This window comes from Mucor velutinosus (assembly GCF_035048745.1).
Source record: "Mucor velutinosus strain NIH1002 chromosome Unknown tig00001542, whole genome shotgun sequence".
In the NCBI taxonomy this organism is placed as follows: Eukaryota; Fungi; Mucoromycota; class Mucoromycetes; order Mucorales; family Mucoraceae; genus Mucor; species Mucor velutinosus.
The window spans coordinates 1,783,868-1,803,344 of record NW_027041924.1 but is presented as its reverse complement, the minus strand read 5'-3'; the positions used below and the strand labels follow the sequence as shown (position 1 = coordinate 1,803,344).

At 39.4% G+C, this 19,477-nt stretch overlaps 7 protein-coding genes and 1 non-coding gene across 8 annotated transcripts; 2 read left to right on the top strand and 6 right to left on the bottom strand.

The window, feature by feature from the left end:
• Positions 1–201: 201 nt before the first annotated feature.
• GLC7_1 (type 1 serine/threonine-protein phosphatase catalytic subunit glc7) lies at positions 202–2,910 on the bottom strand (the record flags this gene model as incomplete). Its single annotated transcript, XM_064824576.1, has 8 exons — positions 202–294; positions 359–496; positions 551–985; positions 1,042–1,518; positions 1,581–2,123; positions 2,178–2,500; positions 2,556–2,712; positions 2,773–2,910. The coding sequence occupies 8 exons, from the start codon at positions 2,908–2,910 to the stop codon at positions 202–204; spliced, it is 2,304 nt and encodes a 767-aa protein (XP_064677512.1).
• A 414-nt stretch (positions 2,911–3,324) lies between these two features.
• On the top strand, positions 3,325–4,669 carry ATC70_005280 (uncharacterized protein; the record flags this gene model as incomplete). The annotated part of the gene is made up of 2 exons (XM_064824575.1): positions 3,325–4,021; positions 4,080–4,669. 2 exons carry the CDS (start codon positions 3,325–3,327, stop codon positions 4,667–4,669), a joined length of 1,287 nt encoding a protein of 428 aa, XP_064677511.1.
• An 82-nt stretch (positions 4,670–4,751) lies between these two features.
• On the bottom strand, positions 4,752–6,909 carry ATC70_005279 (uncharacterized protein; the record flags this gene model as incomplete). The annotated part of the gene is made up of 3 exons (XM_064824574.1): positions 4,752–5,312; positions 5,384–5,505; positions 5,574–6,909. The coding sequence occupies 3 exons, from the start codon at positions 6,907–6,909 to the stop codon at positions 4,752–4,754; spliced, it is 2,019 nt and encodes a 672-aa protein (XP_064677510.1).
• Positions 6,910–7,442: 533 nt separating this feature from the next.
• ATC70_005278 (uncharacterized protein) lies at positions 7,443–8,095 on the bottom strand (the record flags this gene model as incomplete). The annotated part of the gene is made up of 3 exons (XM_064824573.1): positions 7,443–7,831; positions 7,902–7,951; positions 8,025–8,095. 3 exons carry the CDS (start codon positions 8,093–8,095, stop codon positions 7,443–7,445), a joined length of 510 nt encoding a protein of 169 aa, XP_064677509.1.
• Positions 8,096–9,017: 922 nt separating this feature from the next.
• ATC70_005277 (uncharacterized protein) lies at positions 9,018–11,053 on the bottom strand (the record flags this gene model as incomplete). Its single annotated transcript, XM_064824572.1, has 8 exons — positions 9,018–9,418; positions 9,475–9,573; positions 9,636–9,737; positions 9,802–10,102; positions 10,161–10,237; positions 10,297–10,351; positions 10,409–10,555; positions 10,640–11,053. 8 exons carry the CDS (start codon positions 11,051–11,053, stop codon positions 9,018–9,020), a joined length of 1,596 nt encoding a protein of 531 aa, XP_064677508.1.
• Positions 11,054–12,220: 1,167 nt separating this feature from the next.
• On the bottom strand, positions 12,221–12,931 carry ATC70_005276 (uncharacterized protein; the record flags this gene model as incomplete). The annotated part of the gene is made up of 1 exon (XM_064824571.1): positions 12,221–12,931. The coding sequence occupies one exon, from the start codon at positions 12,929–12,931 to the stop codon at positions 12,221–12,223; it is 711 nt and encodes a 236-aa protein (XP_064677507.1).
• Positions 12,932–16,208: 3,277 nt separating this feature from the next.
• ATC70_005275 lies at positions 16,209–16,282 on the bottom strand. Its single transcript has one exon. It is a non-coding gene; the product is annotated as a tRNA-Val (tRNA).
• A 1,164-nt stretch (positions 16,283–17,446) lies between these two features.
• ATC70_005274 (uncharacterized protein) lies at positions 17,447–19,324 on the top strand (the record flags this gene model as incomplete). Its single annotated transcript, XM_064824570.1, has 6 exons — positions 17,447–17,515; positions 17,579–17,620; positions 17,700–17,793; positions 17,845–18,948; positions 19,007–19,064; positions 19,120–19,324. The coding sequence occupies 6 exons, from the start codon at positions 17,447–17,449 to the stop codon at positions 19,322–19,324; spliced, it is 1,572 nt and encodes a 523-aa protein (XP_064677506.1).
• Between the last annotated feature and the right edge of the window lie 153 nt (positions 19,325–19,477).

Genomic DNA, 19,477 nt, shown 5'->3' with positions numbered 1-19,477 from the left:
AAAGCTGTTTATTATTATTAGAAGTGAATTGCAAAGCACTACTACAACCGTTTAGCTTTACTACATGATTTTGATTTTGTCATTGGTTTCTATTTAATGGTTGCAAAATGCTCATTTAAATGCTAAATGTATGCATGTGCAGATCAAATGTTTACCTTGTTAACTTTATTATATACATTGATGTTTTACAAGATACTGCAACTAGTCTTTCTTGGGCCTTGGATCCCACAAATTGACTTTGAGTGTTTTCCACAAGGCAGACAAACTTGGCCTTTGATCTGGTAACATAGGATACTGTATTTGAGATGAGAAGTTGTGAGAACCCAGTCTGACGCACCTCTAGTTGTCAATGTATTACCTGTAATTTTGGTATAGGCTTGATAGGTTCTCCATAGAGTAAACAATTAAAGACATAGGCAGAAAAGTAATGAGCACTCAGTCTCTTCCAAAGCAGCATGTATTGAAAGAAGATAGCACCTAGTGGAATAGGCATATTCTGGCAAAAGCTATGAGTAGCTAGTAGGATACATGTTTAGATCGGTAAACTTACACGCATCCACAAGTAAGCGCCACGTTTACCAAAATGTGTACTCCTTTTGTTTTGGTGAGTGGTTGTCGTGGTTGTAGGTTGAGACTTGGCGTTGGATACAGTACTCGCAGCTCCTGGGATTGCAAATGAGACAGAGCGTTGCTTTTTACGCTTGAATTTCTTTGGTGCTAAAGAGGAGCCAGAGGAGGAATTGCTGTTGTTGCTGCTACTGAAAGACTTTTTTGATTTGAACTTGAACCAGATCTGCTTCAATCTATGCAGCATACCATGGTGCTCTAGTAAAAATTCGTCATTCTGAAATATCTCAAACTGGAGGCCACCTGGTAGTCGATGAGGGTCTTTGATGCGCAACATGATGGCGAATAAGGGAAAGTGGTTAAAGAAAGCTAATATGGTCTCCATGATGGCCTGCAAGAATATCACGCCTACACGTCCCTGATATCAATTGTTAATTTCAGCAAATAGCAATCTCTACAGCTCAAGAAGCTTACCAAAGCAAATGTCAAATAGTAGATCAAGATGGTAGGAAACAGAAATGTGAGTAGAGTAAATAGACTTGTTCCCAGCAGCAGCTGATCTAAATCATAATCGCAGGAATCGATACGATTTCGCAGTATATTTCTCTTTTTGCCTCGGAACAAGTTGAATAGCGAACTCAATATGACCAACTGCCAATTGAAGATACGAGCAGCTACCATGTAGAAGCAGTAAACATGGAGCGTCATGAATGCAAGGAAATCAGACGACAGAGAGATGATCATGGTAACGCCAAATACACCAGACAATCCAATTAAATGAATAATCTGAGGAGTGAATGGTTCAATGGTTTGAGTGCACAGAGTCCAGAGTCGAATGAGCCAGAGAAACAGCTCACTGAGAAAGCTGCCCAGCTCGTGATTCAGTTTTAGACCAGCTGGCGATTCCAGGAACCATAGCATCATGGATTGGAGTGATTCAACCGTGTATTCCTAAAAGGAAGGCTTGTTAAAACGATGTCTAATAGTCAAGGTTGAAATAAGTCAACTCGTACATGCAAGATTCGATGCAACTTGTTTGCCATGGCTTGATTATTGGCAACCAGAAACGAACCGATGGCGAGTCCAATGATGATGTCGTTCGCTACGAGCCACATGCTGTTATAGAAGCTGATGTAATAAGCCCTTGTTTTTGCTGTGTTTGCCCAGTTTTGTTTTCTGAGCATCATGTATTGTCGTGGCCAAAAGAACAGCTGCTGTAATCTCAAATCTACTTGTTGTCCAGCTGCAAATAAATCTTTGAAAGCAACCCCATTCAGAATGAACTTTGGCAACCGTACGCTCAATAAATGCAATGTTACTTCTGCCAGCACAAGTACCAAGAACAAAAGGCACAAGGATACATTCATGATAACTTGTTTGATGTGATAGCCGATGAATCCCTTGGGGCTGGTAAAGATAATGCGCACCAGATCATTGGCAGCTGTGCGCATGAATCGTACCACTCGATCCAAGGTGGGGTATCTTGCAGCGTTCTTTTGCTTGTGGTGTAAGGAGAGAAGTTGGATGCCGTGCTCTAGGAAATAGGATGAATTGATCTAAAACAGCTGCTTAATTTCAGATAAGCTGCAGGCATAACATATGAGACGCACCTGAACAAGCACAATGTCGAGATCGTCAGAAACAGGCGTCAATTCTCCATTCAGCAAGTGCCCAAAATCCAGAATCTTCGCCATATTTTTCGCTGTTGTTTCTTCCACTGAAAGCTTCTTGCTACTTGGCTTTGATGGTATATTCATTTCTGTCGAGGAAATATCTAGTTCTAATGGGCTCAAAGCTAAAAACTGGAGTCGTTTGGGGTTGGGTTGCTCGTAAAAGATGACTTGATTTGTCTCACAATCCAATGTCTTGTTTTTGGAGTTGAGCGAGAGCAATACTGGTATATAAGCTTTATCCAATCCTACTTTTATCCAAACTTTTGATAGATGGTTATTACTGTAGCTGGAGTGATCCGAGTGACATGCAACTACCTTGATCTGCAATCGAATAATCACAATCGTCATCTTGCTCGTGAACCAGTACACCAACAATTTGGGGAGGCACATTGCACACCTTATTGATGTGGGTAAATTCAGAATGCTCTCCAGAGACACAAAACTCTTTGAGCAGCTCCTGAAGTTCCCTCAGCTGGATGGTGGTTGTAAATTAGACGTTGCTGGATTGGGAATATCGCTGTGTATTATATACCTCGACATCAGATACAACCGAGGCAATGCATACTGTTCCTGTTGTATTGTACCAACCGATTAGAAATCCATGTTTTGTCTTGGGTGAGCACAGGTGTGAGGGCCAGAATAACTTGACGCCTTCACCGGATGCTAACATTGATTTATTTCTAGTAAAGCTGTAATGTATGAACTTTCATCTTTCCATGAAAATGCACTCTCCATTCACACCCAACGCTTGTCTCCAATAGTCACATTTCCACACATCAAGCAGTTACATGTCCTTGTATTTGGAAAGCTTTCATGCGCTTATTTTTTTTTTTTTTTGTTTGTGATCTATTTGAAATGCGTCTTAGCTTTGATCAGCATGTCAGGCAAGATGCTTTGGTTCTTCATGACACTGCTCATTGGGATCTTCTCCTGGTGATGAGCCTGCTTCATTTGCAATTCAACCTTGATGTGTGCTCGACTCTGGTAGTCACTATTTCAGGGACAGCCTTCATTCGACAATGAAAAAGGCCATGAATGGGTCTTTTACACAGACAATGAAAACTTTTTCCTCTCTCTGATATCAATGTTGCGACGTTCATTAGGTTGTCAGCATAGCAAGCTTGTCTTCTCGAAAGTCAGTTGGTACAATATTGCATTGAAAGCCGTGTTGCCAGAAAAGACATGTGTTCAAAGAGCAATTCAATTCCAATGCAGCAGGACTGTAGCGACAATGGCAGCTACAGCGCTGGACGATATACAGCAAGACATGGCAACTGAAATACAGCAACTGCCGCCATTAGAGCCACTACTAAAAACAAAGATACCAGCAGACATTACTACTGTAAAGAGTAAATCATCAGTGTCACACTTCAAACGCTGCTGTGGCCACAGAACAAGTAAAGAGGGAGGACAATGCACTCGCCTTGTAAAGATAGATCTAGAGCAAGCAGAGGACAAGGTCTACTGCTACAGTCACCTTCCGAAATCACAAAACAAAAAGCATTTACCAGCCACTAGCAAAGAGATGGCATTGCATAAACACCCTAGCAATCATGCAAAACGAAAAGAGAGAGTAAAGCAGCCTGCTACCCGTCTCAAACAAATGGAGTTACAACCGTTAATGGGCAATGTTCACAACCATGACCACAGCCCGAAACTGCGAAATGAAGAACATTCACCTGCCATTGTCGAAAAGGAGGTGTTGTATACACACCACGCCGATGCTGCAAAAGAAAAAGAGACAACGAAGCAGCATGATATTATACATGATTGTTGGCAATGTAAAGTCGAGTCATGACCAAACGCTGTATACAGACTAACATGTCTTGTATGAAATAGTATGGATTGGAGATCATATCGCGCCAAAGAGAAAATCATTGATTAGACAAGTGATGAAGGATCCAATTTCAGATCGAGATAAAGCAGGCTACATATACGGTTTTCTGTTGGAGGATGGACCACGCGTATCACAGGTGGAACATGCTTATTTCAAAATTGGACGCGCCCAGAATCCACATAGACGCATGTACCAGGTAGCTCGTAGTTGTAACCTTATACCCAAGCTTGTCGAAGTGATCCCCAAGTTTCCCGAGAAGCCCTCTGCGCAAGACAAGCAATGGATCATGCCTGTCAATGTGGATCTAGATGCAAGCCAAGTAGACAATGACAGCAATGCCATGGAGACAAAATGTCCCATGTCGCATCGAGTCGAGAGATTGATACATTTGGAGCTAGCAAGTCAGTATCAGCGAGCAGGATTCAAGTGCGACAAATGTGGATCTACACACAGAGAGTGGTTCAGAGTCGATAGACGAAGACACGCAAATGGAAAACTCATGACAGATCAAGAACTATGGCACTCTGACATTAGGCCCATTGTCTTGAAATGGATCCAGTTTGGTGTCGTTGCAACAGCACTTAAATCATGATAGATATATATATATTTTTTTATTATGATACAAAGTGTTGAATAAAACAAGATGGAAAGAGTTGGTATCTATTCTTTTTGATCTATGCTGTCTCTGTTGAAACGCCAGCAGACAGGTCGTTGGATTCAGAGCCACTGTCAGCGACATTGGCTGATTCAAGAGGCACGACATGAACAGCACCAGCACCAGCAGATAATCGATCTCTGACTTCTTGCCACATCAATGTTCTTTCTTTATTTACACCACCCAAGACAGACGAATTTTCTTGAGCACGACGAAGCAAGTAAGGGATCACTTCGTCAATCATACCGTAGGGCAGATACTTATAAATGGAGTAGCCATTCTTGCCTAGCGTGTAGGAGATTTGATCTTGCATGCCAAATAATTGGCCAAAATGGACGACTCCACTTCGAGGCAAAACATGTTGGCGCTCCATCTCTTCCACAGTCAAAATAGTAGATTCACGGTTATGGCTAGCCACCATAAAGACAATCGGTGCGGTTGTAGCAGTCAATGGGTGGCCTGTGGTCTCTTGATGTTGATGTAATTTGCTTAGTAGGAAGATGACGCCGTTGTTGTAGGATGCATGTGTGTCCTCAATGGTGTTGTGAATGGGCGACTCGTAATTTAATTGCTCGGCTCGCTATGGAATTGTGAAGTCTTTTCATTAATATCACATGAAAATGAGGCAGATTATGGGTCATATCTCTTTACCTTCCGTTCCGAAACCATGTAAGCACCACGCACTAGTTTAGCAGCAAAAGCAAAGTTGCCTTTTTCGGCTCTCTCCACATCCCGCTCCAATTTTCTTTGAGCTGCCTTTGTATACATTTGATCTAGACAGATTGGATAAAAATGAGCATACACATGACCATAGTAAAATAGTATGTGAGCGATGACTTACAGGTATTGTAGACGGTGGGAGCATGATCTTGGTCATCTCGACGATTGTATTTCTCTTGAAGGTTCATTGCCACGTGGTCAATAGCTTCTTGAAAGTAAGATTGTTCAGCGTCCACCATAACACCAACTCTGACACTTTGTGCGAGCCGACACACTTGGTCTAAGCGGTCCACCATTCTGTCATAAGCGCCCAGATCTTCCTTGGTCAAGAAAACTTGGCTCTCCGTCATGGCATCACTAGTACCCCACCAAATATCGCGATCAGAACCCATCAAATTAAACAGCTTGGCATACTCTGTATAGTCTAACGCCTTGTGTTGATCGGCTAGCTGCGATAAGATTTGGTTTCTTTGATCTTTTTGCTGCTGGGTGATTGGAGGGGGACATATATGATGAATAACATGCTTTAGGCAGGTGCTATCGATGTGGCCATCCACTTGGTATTCATCAAAAGCCTTGTCCAGGTAGAACATGACCTGATTCAAGCGAAGCAGGAGCTCGGGAGGTGCAAATGCTGTCACCTTGATGGCTGTGAAAGCTCCACTAGTTGCATACTCTTCATGCTGTCCTTGAGCAGCAGTTTTGAGGCAGTTTTTGATCATGTTGAGAACAATGTCAGCCTTGTGTTCTTGCTCGCCGTATTTGCCAGAGACAGAAGTATCAGACTTGGCGTTCGCATCGACGTGAAGGTCAGCCTCTACACTAAGATCCAAAATGCAGTTGATACCCGATTGAGACAGACGAGTCATTGTGGCGACACACTCTTCAGCAGTTTCACCACCACAGAATTGAGTAAAGAAAGTGTTCTTGACAAACCAATAAACCGGATCCTGTAAGTGCAATGTCTCTGCAAGCTTAATGATGTGAGGAGCAGCATCCACAATCCACGGATAGGTGCATAGTTTATACACAAACAGAGCCAACAGTAATTCAGATGTGGATTTTGCTTGCATAGCTACTCTGTTATTGTCATCAAGTAATTGAGCAATGGTGCTAGTCGAATTGGAGGTACTGAAAGCAGAAATGGGAGCAGAAGCCATTTCCGTCACAGAGGACGTTTTCTTCTTGTCGGATGCATCCGATGAGGATGTCGATGAGGAATCGAGGTAGTAGTAGGAGGTTGCCATGGAAACAGCAGCGATAGCTGTTAATGTCTTGATGGGCAAGCCCAATCTGCGAGCAGGAAAAAGAGGATGGGCCGACTGTTGATGGTAGCCATATCTTGCAAGGAATGCTAGCTTGGCATGTTGATTGAATGTGTTGGCTAATCGAGTGCTACTTTGACTTTTTAAAGAGAATAAATGAGACGAATGACGGGAAATAAAATAGCGTTGCATAAAGCTTTTGTTTCTTTGTATAGTATGTAGGGTTTTAATATGAAAAAGTAAAAGATAGATATACGCGAGGAATCTCTGCTTTATATATACTCGTAGAAATGTTGGCTAATCTCTATCAACTAAAACACCACGATCTAGGGTTCTGTACGCATCTATATAAGGTAACTTTTGTTCGCACGAAGTGAACCAATCATGAATTCATAAAGTGCATATAAGCGTAAATTATGATTGACATGAAAACAAAATACCTTAATTTTCTGTTTTCATTTGCATTGAAATGTGGAGTAATCTCCGCAAACGTGAATTAAGGCTAGATCTGGCACTAGGAAGGATTCAATCATAATGATTTTATTCAGGCAGAATGTTCGGCATATGTGTGTCTTTGTAATCCAACCAAGATCCTTATTTACTTTATTTACTTTATTTCAACAAACATTATTACATGTAAAGTATATGTTTCATCTAGACCTTTCCTTTGCTGCTCTGCTGTAGAGAGCTACATCCACTACATGACATCTTTAGTAGCCAACATATTACAACTGACAGATAGGTAATGAGGGCCTTCTTGATAGATAATTGTTGTTCTCCTTTTCAAATTCTTGTTGTCTCAGTAACCGCATCGTCTCAAACAGCGCAGTATCCATCTGCTCCCTTAGTCTGATTTCCTTGATCTCGTTCCTTCTTGCAGCCGCAATGTCCAATTTCTGTTTAACCAAATCCTGCTTCCTTTCCATAGGCTGGCACGTATTCACGATGCACATTTGCTGCTGATCTGTATTCATGTCTTTGTTTTCGTCATGCTGTAGCAGGCTCAGTTCTGTCAAGATGGATAGCTTCCAATCATCTTGTTTGATGTGAATAGGTTGGATAATCATGCCAGCATCATTATTCTCATTTTGTTTGTTGGGTGGATCTTTTTTTCCTTTTGCAGGTTTGTATCAATGGAATATACTTTCTACATTGAAGAGAGAGAGAGAGAGAGAGAGACATACCTTTGTTTGTTGGTTTGTGTTGCTTTATGAGAAAGATGGATGATAGTTTTCTACAGCATTTCGCAAATAACCTATGCTTTTCTTTCAATGTTCGTTTGTTTATTATTTATTTTTCGAAATTACCCTTTTCTGGACAAAGTTCTATCGTCGATCTTTGCTGCGTTTTCCGCGTAGTATTTCTTGAATGAGAGCATATTGAAATATAAAAGTAGAGCAAAGGAGAGCGTTGAGAAAAGAGAATGTTGAGAGAAAAAAAGAGAAGGAAAAAGAACGGAAATGGCGGAATCAGCCCCGAATTGGCCATTTCTTGCTCTTTTTTTTTTTCTCTCTCTATTGAAATGCTCCCTTCAGTTTATATTTTCAATCCATGTTGTATTCTTGCTCGCCGTGAGCATTCCTTACAGTTACACATGTTTATTAATTTTCGGATTGCCTGAACCTTGTCTTCCGTAACTGATTTCAGCTTCCGGTTTTTGCAATTGCAAAATGCTTGATAAAGAATTGATGTAAACAATTGAATTTAAACAGATGCTTGCAAGATGTAGTACCAATTGTATGTGATACGCTACCAAATTATAGATGGCTTATCGTTTTTCAACGCTTTCAATGCAGTGAATACGCGCGTTGATTGCAACATGTGTGCGGATAAACGCCGAACAAGCATACATGTATTAAACAAGTTTGGATGCTATCGACATGCAACCGGCTTTGAGAGAATCTGATTTTAAGAATGGTGAATCTTGTACAAGGACCTAAAATTAGCCCTGTTGCTTCCAGACTGTAATATATACTTGTAAACAAAATCAAGGAACCAAAAATACAGACAAATTTACCTGTACATTTCCGATGCCTTGTGCTACAGTCATTAAAGAAGATATTCATCTCATCACAATTGAGCAAGTTGTATATATATATAAGGGGTCAGGAGTCCTCCTAAAACACTCTTTTTTCATTTGCAATACCTATCTAAATGGTGAGATCAGAAGAGATAATATATATCATTTGATGCATCCAGACAGTGTACATTCGTGCATTTGGTAAACACATAGAAATCACCAATGAGGATCGAACAAACAGCCATCTTGTAATTCAAGTAATTCCCACATACATAGATATTTATTCAATCTGCCTAGTAATAGAGTGCCTTTCTTTTAGGAGCACAGTAGTATTTGATTCATCATATGACACGTTATCATCCGAGAGAGTGACACCTATCACAGAGGAAAGTGTCTTGGGCAATTGATGTTGTTGTATAAGATCATCTTTAGTTTCCGTTAATCTCTCAATGACTTTCTGCTCCCACGCACTTGCTTCTGATCTAGCCATTTTTCCATGAAAGACGAATGATAAGAGCATAACAACACCCGCTACAATGGCTTGAAAGACAAGTGCATTTGTCATGGTGTTGTCAAGCTGACTGCGTGTTGAGTCCATGATGATGACAAAAATGAATCCAAATAATTGTGCGCCTTGCCATAGTAGCGAATTAGTGGTTGCTTCTGCTACAGGATATGATGCTATGATGACTATGTGTTACACTCCAGGATTGTCATATCTACGTATATCATCTTACTTTCTGAGCCGAGCTCAATGACTACTGGCACCAAAAACGACAAAAAGAACTGGTTTAATGCTGTAACAAACAACACTGCTGCATAAGAATCTTTGCGCACTACGTAAGGCGCTTTTTTTTAGTATGCCATGTCAAATCTGTACATTCATCGTGATCTCTACCCATAAAAATAAAGGCAATGTCTGTGACAAATACCATTGGTGCTATCAATTTGAGAAACAATTTGTGTTGCTTGGTCAGATCTAGCACGGGTCCAGAGATAGCTATAGTGAACAGAGAGCAACGTTAGTACGTGTGTCATGATGATGAATAAAACCGAGACATTACAGCATCCCAAGGTACCGGCAAAGAATGCTAATGCATTCAATTGACCTGCCTGTGCGTTTGTATAGCCATGCGGTGCCAATATTTGCGCAAAAAGAGTACAGAATGCAATGCTCAATCCTACATTAAAGCTTTGGATAAGAAACAGTATCCAAAAGTTGAGGTTTTTTGAGAGAATGCGCAAGCCATCAAAGAAAGCAGGTCGGTCAGTCTCTTGAACCCTAGTAGGCGGTGTTGGAGGTTGATTCGGCATGAATAACAATGGCAGGAATATAGCTGCTGCAAAGCCAGCTACAAGATTGAGCTAGCAAGATAATCTTTTAATGAGCAATTACATTGTAATTGTAGTGCGGTACTCTTACCACCATGGGTATATACGTTGCATTCAATGTAATGGTAGGAATCACAAACATGACGAGAATAGCACCGTAATTCGAAGCTGTTCCAGCAAGATGTGAGATGAGGAACAATGTAGCATTTTGATATACATTTTCTTACCTACAAACATGCCAGCTGTTGCGCGCAAATTTTCTGTAAACCAAGTCGACGTAAACTATTGAGCAAAATTAAGTAAGCATCTCAAAATCGAAACTATGTAACATGTATTTACCATTGTCATTATGTTCAGAGCCAATGGAGCTGCTGTTCCTCCAACAACTTGGCCCACCATGGTCAATACAAACGAGGGCGGGTTTGTTTTTGCAGCTATACATCGAATTGCACAACCTAAAGCACATAAAAATCCCGAGGCCGTGATCTAGTCAATAGTTGCATGTATAAGTATTTAAAGAAAGCTTAGAACATCAAGGTCCCCATATCACATTTTAAATATATAAATTACAGATCTTTTGACACCAAGTTTCTCGAAAATGATGCCGGTAAAAAAACTCATAAACACATAGACGATGCATTGAACATTGGCAAGCCAGTTGACAGCGGATAGCGATACACCAAAAAATTCGCTTGTAATTCCTGGGACGACGCTGAAAGTAAATTGAAATACACTGACAGCTGTACGCAGTAGTATCAGCAACAGTAGCGCAATCCAAGCTTGAGGGTATGTCTTTAATTCGAATTGAATGCCGGGGATGATAGCTGCTGCTGCTGTTGTGGGTGCTGGGGGCGTTGGCTGTAAGCTGGTATCGTCTAGCTGTGTTCTTGCGAGGTTGTTTTTGCGCAGAAATCGCAAAAACTTACCATTTGAAGAGGGGTACTTTGAGGTAGTAGCGCCGTATTTAGCGTCAGTACTATTCATTGAACACGAATCAGTTGTTGCCGATGATAATGATATGGAAAGATCGAGCAAGGTTGACATTTGAAGAATTGCATGTATTTATACCATATTGAAGCTAATCAACAAGCAGATGTAATCGAAATTTCTTAATAAAGCATGCTGAATGTTTATTTACTTTGTGCTAGCTAATATTGAGGATCACAATAGCGGAACCGATCATTTATGGACGCGATGATGTTTCATATACTGATCTACAACAACTATAAGCTGTAGGAAATTTTATTGTATCTCTTAAAATTAGTAACTGTCAAATAGGAGATTTCAGACTATCAATATATCAAAGATAGCACTATGCAGTTTTCAGTAGTGATTGTCTTCAAATATGTGGTGCTAGCCTATATAGGACGTCAATGACATGATGAGATATGTATGTATATATATATATATGAAGTTCATAAATTTTTGGTGTTCCTGCATGTTGTTTCAAAAGAATTTGATCCACAAACTGCAACTTGGTAATGTTAACCAATTTACTACCCGAATAGTCTGATGGCCACTAAATAATCCCTTATGTTCTTTTGAAATAATACTTCTCCTAAAAAGCTTCTTTTGGAATGATAGGGTCTATTGGTTGTTTGATCCATGCCGAGAAATGATTTCTCAAGTCATCATTAGCATTACTTTTTATGCTCGTATCATGGTAATGATTTTGTATTAAAAGTAGCAACATGTTGTGAGTAGAAAACTACAAGGAATAGATCATTGACGCAAGCGGATAACTTGGTCGAAAGATATAGTATGGCTGGTGAAGAGCAAGCGTATGCTTTGAATATTGGATGCCTTGATACTGATCACAGCTGTCTTGTCAGGTCTCATTCTTTTCTCTCTTGACGTACCATTTGTGTACGGTGTATTGTCTTTGAGTACAAACTGCTTGTCGGTCTTCCACCTGCCCTCCCGTTGATACCAAATGACTACATTGTCTATAATTGATTCCAACGCAATTCTTGCGGGCGATGATCGTCTGAGGCTGAAGAAAGGGCTGATATTGATAGAGAGATACAAGATATTTAGCTGATTAAAATCCAAAGGTAGATTGTAATGATTGCTTCCAACAGATACCAAATCAAATCCTTTGGTTTCTACCTGATTGAGTCGAAAAAACCAACGACCCAGGTTATGTATCAATTAGTTGGCTTGAGGGGTATAGTTGTCGAATGAGATGTTGGTAATCGTCAAAGCTTGCGTGTCCTCGAAAGCACCAAATGTATGAATGAGTGGACCAAAGTCTGCATCAGAGCTCAGGTTGACAACCAAATGAGACAATAAAGTACAGCGGTGCTTCAGATATCGATAGAGCTGTTGAGATAGGAGAAGGTCATCGACCTTGAGAGTTTCGAGTTGGGAGGCAGGATTTAAAGCTGTTAGAGTGTCGTTTTGTTCATCACTCATCACTTTAAAGCTAATGCTACTGTGCATTCTAAGGCACAACACTTGCAACTGAGGGCATGCGCGGATGTCGGCATCAAATACAATAGGACAAGAGGTATCGAGTGACAAGCACTTGAGGCGAGGAAATCGGCGCAGGTAGTTTGCAGTACTGCTCAAGTCAAGATGAATAATATCTGAGGTAGCAACATGGACACACAACTGATTGAGTGTAGCACGATATTTGCATGCGAGATTGACATAGTCATGGTCGAGCATGTGGTTGGCTGAACGACTTCCTATGCGAATGAGCTCCAATTGTGGCAGTTTAACGTTGTGTTGTCTACACAGGGAGTGAATGTAATAGAAGGGATTGACATCAGTAAATACAATCTCTGCAAGATGGGGACATCCATTCATGAGGTCGATAAACTCATGTTGATTAATTGGATCGCCAGTGCTAGTTTGCATGATAAAATACATTTGACGTATACCCAAACCTTGAGCAGGATTAGCAGCTACTACTGCTCTTGCAAGACGTCTGATGCATTCATAGACATAAAGCTCTACCTTATGTGTATTGTCTGATGTGAATATATGAGCTATCACGTTTTATGATCTGCACACTTGTAAGCACTGATGTTGGCTGTAGATGGGTAAATGCTGAAAGGTGTTGAGAAGGATCTCGGCTGGAAAGAGTGCCATGTTAAAGAGATGATGAGTGTATCAAGAGAAGAAAAGAAAACAAATTGGGTAAAGGAGAGGTGCTTTTTTTTTATAAAAAAAATGTGCAATGAATCAGTATTCTACTGATCCATAAGAGCAACATTGACCAGAGTGGCTCTTTGCTCCTTTAATACTAGTTTTGGTTTTTTAGATGGCATTGATGTCTATATAGTGAATAGATGATGTACCGTATGTAGGTAAAAGAACATAATTGCAAGTAGTATAAAACAAGGTCAAACGTAGATTTCAAGCATAGACGACAGCATTTCAATGCAGAGATAGTAGTATTGTATTGCTAGACAGTAACAGCAGCAAGTGTGGATCTAGTATCTGTAAACTAAGATCAGTAGTCCTCAGCCTTGGCTAATACTATGTAGAGTCACCAAATACCTGGCAAGTCCAAACCAAGCTGTGTGCAGCTTTTGACATTCAAAGAGTTGATTCATGCAAAGAAGAAATAAAGTGTCAGTTGAAAAATGCTTTATTCCATGTGTCTTTAAATAATTTAATTGGGGACTACTAGTGTACAAGTCAAACAAATAATGTGTATATCGGATACTTGCTACTTATTTATTTTCGTTGTAAAAGGGGTAATCAGTATAACCTTTGGCATCATGGCTGTAGAAGGTATCTATCTTGTAAGGGTTCAGTGGTGCTGCAAGAACAACACGGCGCTTGAGAGTGTTGGTACCGACCTTGACAGGAGAGAATAGTGCTTGGGAGCTCATTGTTAATTTTTGTAACGTGAATTAATTGGATTGATTTTGATAAAACCTAGATCTGTTGACATTTATCAGGGTATTTATATGCTCTGTTGAATAATCCAAGCAGTCGGTTATCGCATCCATTGTTTCGATCAAAAACCCCTGAATACTACTTGATTAGGCAAAAATGGTTTTAGAAATGCCTACTTCATGAGATAATCGACATTGGAGATGCTATTTTTAAACGGGGAAATATGCATACACTAAATTGGAAGACTTATTATAATCAAACAACGCAAGCTACAACTGTCTAATCTTAAAAGCAAGGATCTTCAACATGTCAAGTATTCATAGATAACTTGAAACTAGCAAGTTAATATGGCCCTTTTCGTACGCTCCGATTTTTAAAAGGCTAGGTCAAATTCATACTTGTGTCGTGTGCACATGCGGAAGGTCGACGGAGCTTCAATTTCTATTGTTCTGAATGAGGATCCATGAGGTTCCGAAATCTATCGACCTTAAAATTACGAGTTTCTTGATAGTAGACACCCCTTCAAACATATATGAAACTCGTAGAGAATTCAAAGGAAAATACAATGGTATTTATATCAAGTCTCTGGTGTTTGTTGTTGAACTGATCTTTGATGGGATAGCTTTTGCGATTTTTTCACTGTTTTCTAAAGATTAGTCAGTATCTGTCATCAAAACATTTTGTTAAGCATTACTAAACATTGTAGACCAAAAATTTTCCTATCGAAAGAGCTATTGCTTGTAGCTTTGGCATGACTCTATCATGAAATATTAAAAATCTTGTCCTGACCAAAAAATCGTCACCAGATTTTTTGCTTGCTATCACAGGCAGATTTTGAAGAAAAATCGACGATTTTGCATGATACCCTTTTTTGGCCATATCTTGACAAATACTCATCCAATCCTCACAAAACAAAAACCATTCAATAGCTCTACGTTATATCTATTATAGTGTAAGAGTTTAAAGTACCAGATGTACGTTCCCTTCATAAATTTGCTCAAAGTCTTGTATTTTATGAGCTACAAGCAGGGGATATTCAATATTTTTTTTGTTTATCTATAATAACCATACCATCGTATAGAGAATTGAAAAAAAAACAAAAGCTATTGGTTTTGCGAGAAAGATTAAAAGTGCCTAAAAGATTAAGGTATTCTTGATGGGCAGATATGTGTATGTTGTGCAACAACAACATGGACAAGCTATGATAATTGAAGAAGTGTATCTCAGTTATCTAGATGCTGAGGCTCCCCAGATATGATAAGTGTTGTACAAGATAAATTGCTACTTTGGTATCCAGAATTTATTAGTATAAATAGGATAACTTTTGTCTTCATCAATAATTTTTTAGTTTCTGTGTTTGATCTTATTCAAATAGGTCTCTTCTTGTTTGCAGTGAAATCAGGTTTGAATAGGTTTCACAAAAAAAATAAAGTAATAGTAAAATACAATAGAAATCAACTGTATTTTATTTGTGTATAAAATGAACTGAAGATCCTGGAATTATTGAGTAAAAAAAAAAGAAGAGTATTTATACATTTGCAACTAGCTTGTAGGATTAGTGATGATAGAGAGCAATAGGTTCTGCTATTGCGATATCTGGCAAATGTTGTTGATGTTTGATTTAAAGTGGTAATTAATGCAAGAACACTGGCCATAAGGGGTCGATTTAGGTAACCTTGATGGGCTTGAGTGAGCTATCGTCATAGCATGGTTTAATGTAATCTTGATGGTTAAAAGTGTGATGTTTGTTATTGAAGTATGGAACCCTTTATCTGGGATATCGTGCAACTATGGCAGCAGGGCATAGTTGTCATATTTGAATATGCTTGTTATTGATTTGATTTTATTGGGATAAAGGTACCATCACCTATTACGACCATCATGAGTGTGATTGAATACACTGTAATCAGGAGTGATTCATTCACACGATGTGCGATATAAGCATGCATCTTTACTTTAGTATGTTTAAATGGTTGTTGATGTACATTTGAGCGCTTTATTAATAGATTCAAATAGCATGAATTTGAATGAGTGCTATTTGATGAACTTTGGTTTTCAATCAAGTTACGTTTGGGTGGCTATTTCATTACAATAGTAAGCAGTGACTTTAGTTTATTTGATGGCGAAGACAATTTAACTCAAAAAAAGAGATTCAGTTACAAAACCAAAGTCGGTTTGTAACACCATTACTGAGATTTGCTGTCAAGAAACGGAGAAGAAAGACAGAAAACAATATATAAAACAAAAAGATTTTCGTGAGACGTTTTAAATTAAAAATATATTAAAATGATTCTGTCCGGGTTCGAACCGAAGACCTTCGCCGTGTAAAGGCGACGCGATAACCAACTACGCCACAGAACCCATTCATGGTAACAAAATTTAAAGCATTAAGATAATAAAATTTAATCAGCATAAGCACGAAATCACGTGACTATTTTTTTTTCTACTTGCAATTTCATGTAAGGGTTTTACCTTGATAGATGTCATCAGTGCATATGCACTTTAAAACCAAAAGTATCATACACATTTGAATCTGATGTTACTGGTTGAGTAAAGACGATGGAACAACAGCGAGGAACCACAGCATTTGGACGATGATGCATTTAAATCACAGAGAAATTAAAGAATATAATAATATAGTGGTTCCCGCTTCTCGGATTTACTCTTACCCCATTAGATTGTGCAGAATCTAGGATAAAAATCTTGGCATGCATGCACTTTCTAGTCAAGGAGCCTATATATAAATATATATGTCGTAGCTGGATTGAAATAAGATCATCTCTGGAATTCCACTTTTATCTAGACAATTTTCATCAAATGTTCTCTTGTATTCATGTGAATGGAATTTTGCAAATAAACATTAAATCTGGCTCATGTCTCATGCTCTTTTTACGCAATGATTTTGTATTGAATGGGCCAAAAAGATAGATTGAAGTGTACATGCTATGTCATTCAAACTAGTCCTTTCTTCTGTTTGTTCTGATCTGACTTGATTCAAAAACCTATGCTATTTCATAGCAGCAGATACCCAATGTGATTGCTACCCTATTGGGTGCGTTTAAATGGAAATAATGAGATTTCTGATGCAGGATCCATTAGTCATCGTTCTTGAATTTTTCGTCCGTAATATTTCCTTATCGATCCCTTGATCTCGGGCAGCTCATTGCACGGACTTCTAGTATTATCGTCTTCTTTGTCCATCTGGAAGCACAGAGAAACTGATACTCTTGTCTCAAAAATTGACGCCATTGATAATTGAAAAGGTGAGACATCTTTCTGATCTGTCGCAATATCCAAGCAATTCATTTAGCATTAACAACAGTGGTTTCCAGAAAAATGGGTGAAAGTTGCCCCGAGCTAAATGGCTTCCTTTTCAAAACTAGCTTTTTTTTTTTTTTTTTTTTTTTTTTATACTTCACTCTTTTCATTTTTGGTCATTTCTTCCTTCTTTACTATTTTTTTTCCTTTCAGTTACATATACCATCACACCATAGACAACTGTTGAAAGGATTGAAATACAACATCATGAATCAAAAGATAACAAAGCCATTACCATACAAGCAACTAGCAGTGATTTGCATTTGTCGGTTTGCCGTAAATATTGAAAAGAAAAAGCAAGTAAATGGCATCATGTAGACTCATTCTTATGAAATTTAGGAACCCATTTGCTTTACTGTGATATTCCCTTTCATTGTACAGGTAAGGTTGCACAAACTATAAGCCTTAATAGTAGCATGCTCTAATGCCAATGTTATTGTTTGTGTGTGTGCTTATACAGATGGTCAGAGATTTCAACATTGCAGATGAGAAAGGTGTAGGATACTACGTTGGGCTTATTACATCATGCTTTGCTTTAGCTCAGTTATTGACAGGTAATAACAAACAGTAGCCTTTTGCAACCCAAAAATTAACTCATGGTATAGGTATTCATTGGGGCATGTTGTCTGATCGCATTGGCAGACGGCCAGTGATTCTGCAAGGTTTAGTGGGCACAATTACCAGTATTTTGCTTTTTGGATTGTCAAAGTCTTTTATTTGGGCCTTATTATCTCGTAGTTTGTGTGGTTTGCTCAATGGTAATATTGGGGTGTTGAAGAGCATGGTGTCTGAATTGACGATCGATCATCTGCCACATCAGAGAGCACAGGCATTCTCACTGCTTCCACTGATGTATGGTCTTGGATCCATCATCGGCCCTATGCTTGGCGGTTTCTTATCTCATCCAGTTACCAGCTATCCAAGTGTATTTGGTAATCTGGGTGCTCTGACCGATTTTCTGACAGAGTATCCCTACTTTTTACCTTGCTTTATCTCGGCATTCATCTGTATCCTTGGCTTGGTGTTTGGTATATTCCATCTGCAAGAAACGCACGTCGTCTACCATGAGAAGCACGATTCCAACGATGAAGAGGAAGCTTTATTGAGCAACCAGTCTAGCCAATCCACCGATCCTCACTACTCGACATTCCAGACAAACTCAAGCACAGGAGCCGTCAAAGTGCAACACTCACCTACACCCACATTGCATTCACCACCCACGTTGAGAGAATCTCTTACGCCCTCCGTCATGGCCATCTGCATCGCCTATGGATTCTTTGCCCTTCAAGCTGTCTTCATGGATGAATTGTTCCCTTTATACACCGCCAGTAGCAGAGAAAATGGTGGGTTGGGATTCTCTCCTAATGAAATTGGTATTGCCCTCAGTTTTGCTGGTGTGATTACTCTGGTGGGTCAATTATTCGTCTTGCCTGCTCTTACAAAAAAGTATGGACTTTTGCGTTTGTTCCAGATGGTGCTCTTTATTTGTATCTTTTTATATCTCTCACAAGGCATCATTCGTACACTCTATTATGTACCTGATTTCCACGGTGAAACCAACACTAAATTCTGGGTATGGGTGGGTTTGCTGGTCTCTCTCACCATCAAGACCATTGGTCATACCATCTGCTTTACAGGTTGTACCATTCTAGTCAATAACGCATGTCCCAGAGTGGATGCTCTCGGTGCTGTCAATGGATTTTCTCAATGTAAGTGGTTTTCACTCATTTCGTCACATGCAGATGACTGATGGATACTCTGTTTTAGGTTGTGCAAGCGCAATGCGTGCAATTGGCCCTGCTATTTGTGGCGCTGTTTGGTCACTGTAAGTACCATGGCTTTCGATGCATACAACTGTCGTTCTAATGATTGCTTTATAGCTCATTATCTTCCACTGTCATTCCTTATCAAATTCGAATCAACATTACCTTTGTGGTATTAGCAGCCATCGGCACAATCACCTTTGTTTTGAGTAAGCGATTAGATGCAAAGGATTATGAGACAGCACTTGCAAGAGAAGAAGTTGTACATATCAAACAAGACGGTCAAGCAACAGAGGAGGCTAGCAGTAGTCGCAGCCATTAGCCTCGGTGTTGGATCCAATGCAATTTTAAGAATAGAATAAAATACCATATCATTATTATCACTGTGAGCATTTTAAAGCTTGGATTGAATTTTATTTGAAATAGAAAGACCCTCTTTGATGTTGAAACAAACATGCATATAACAAGGGCAGGA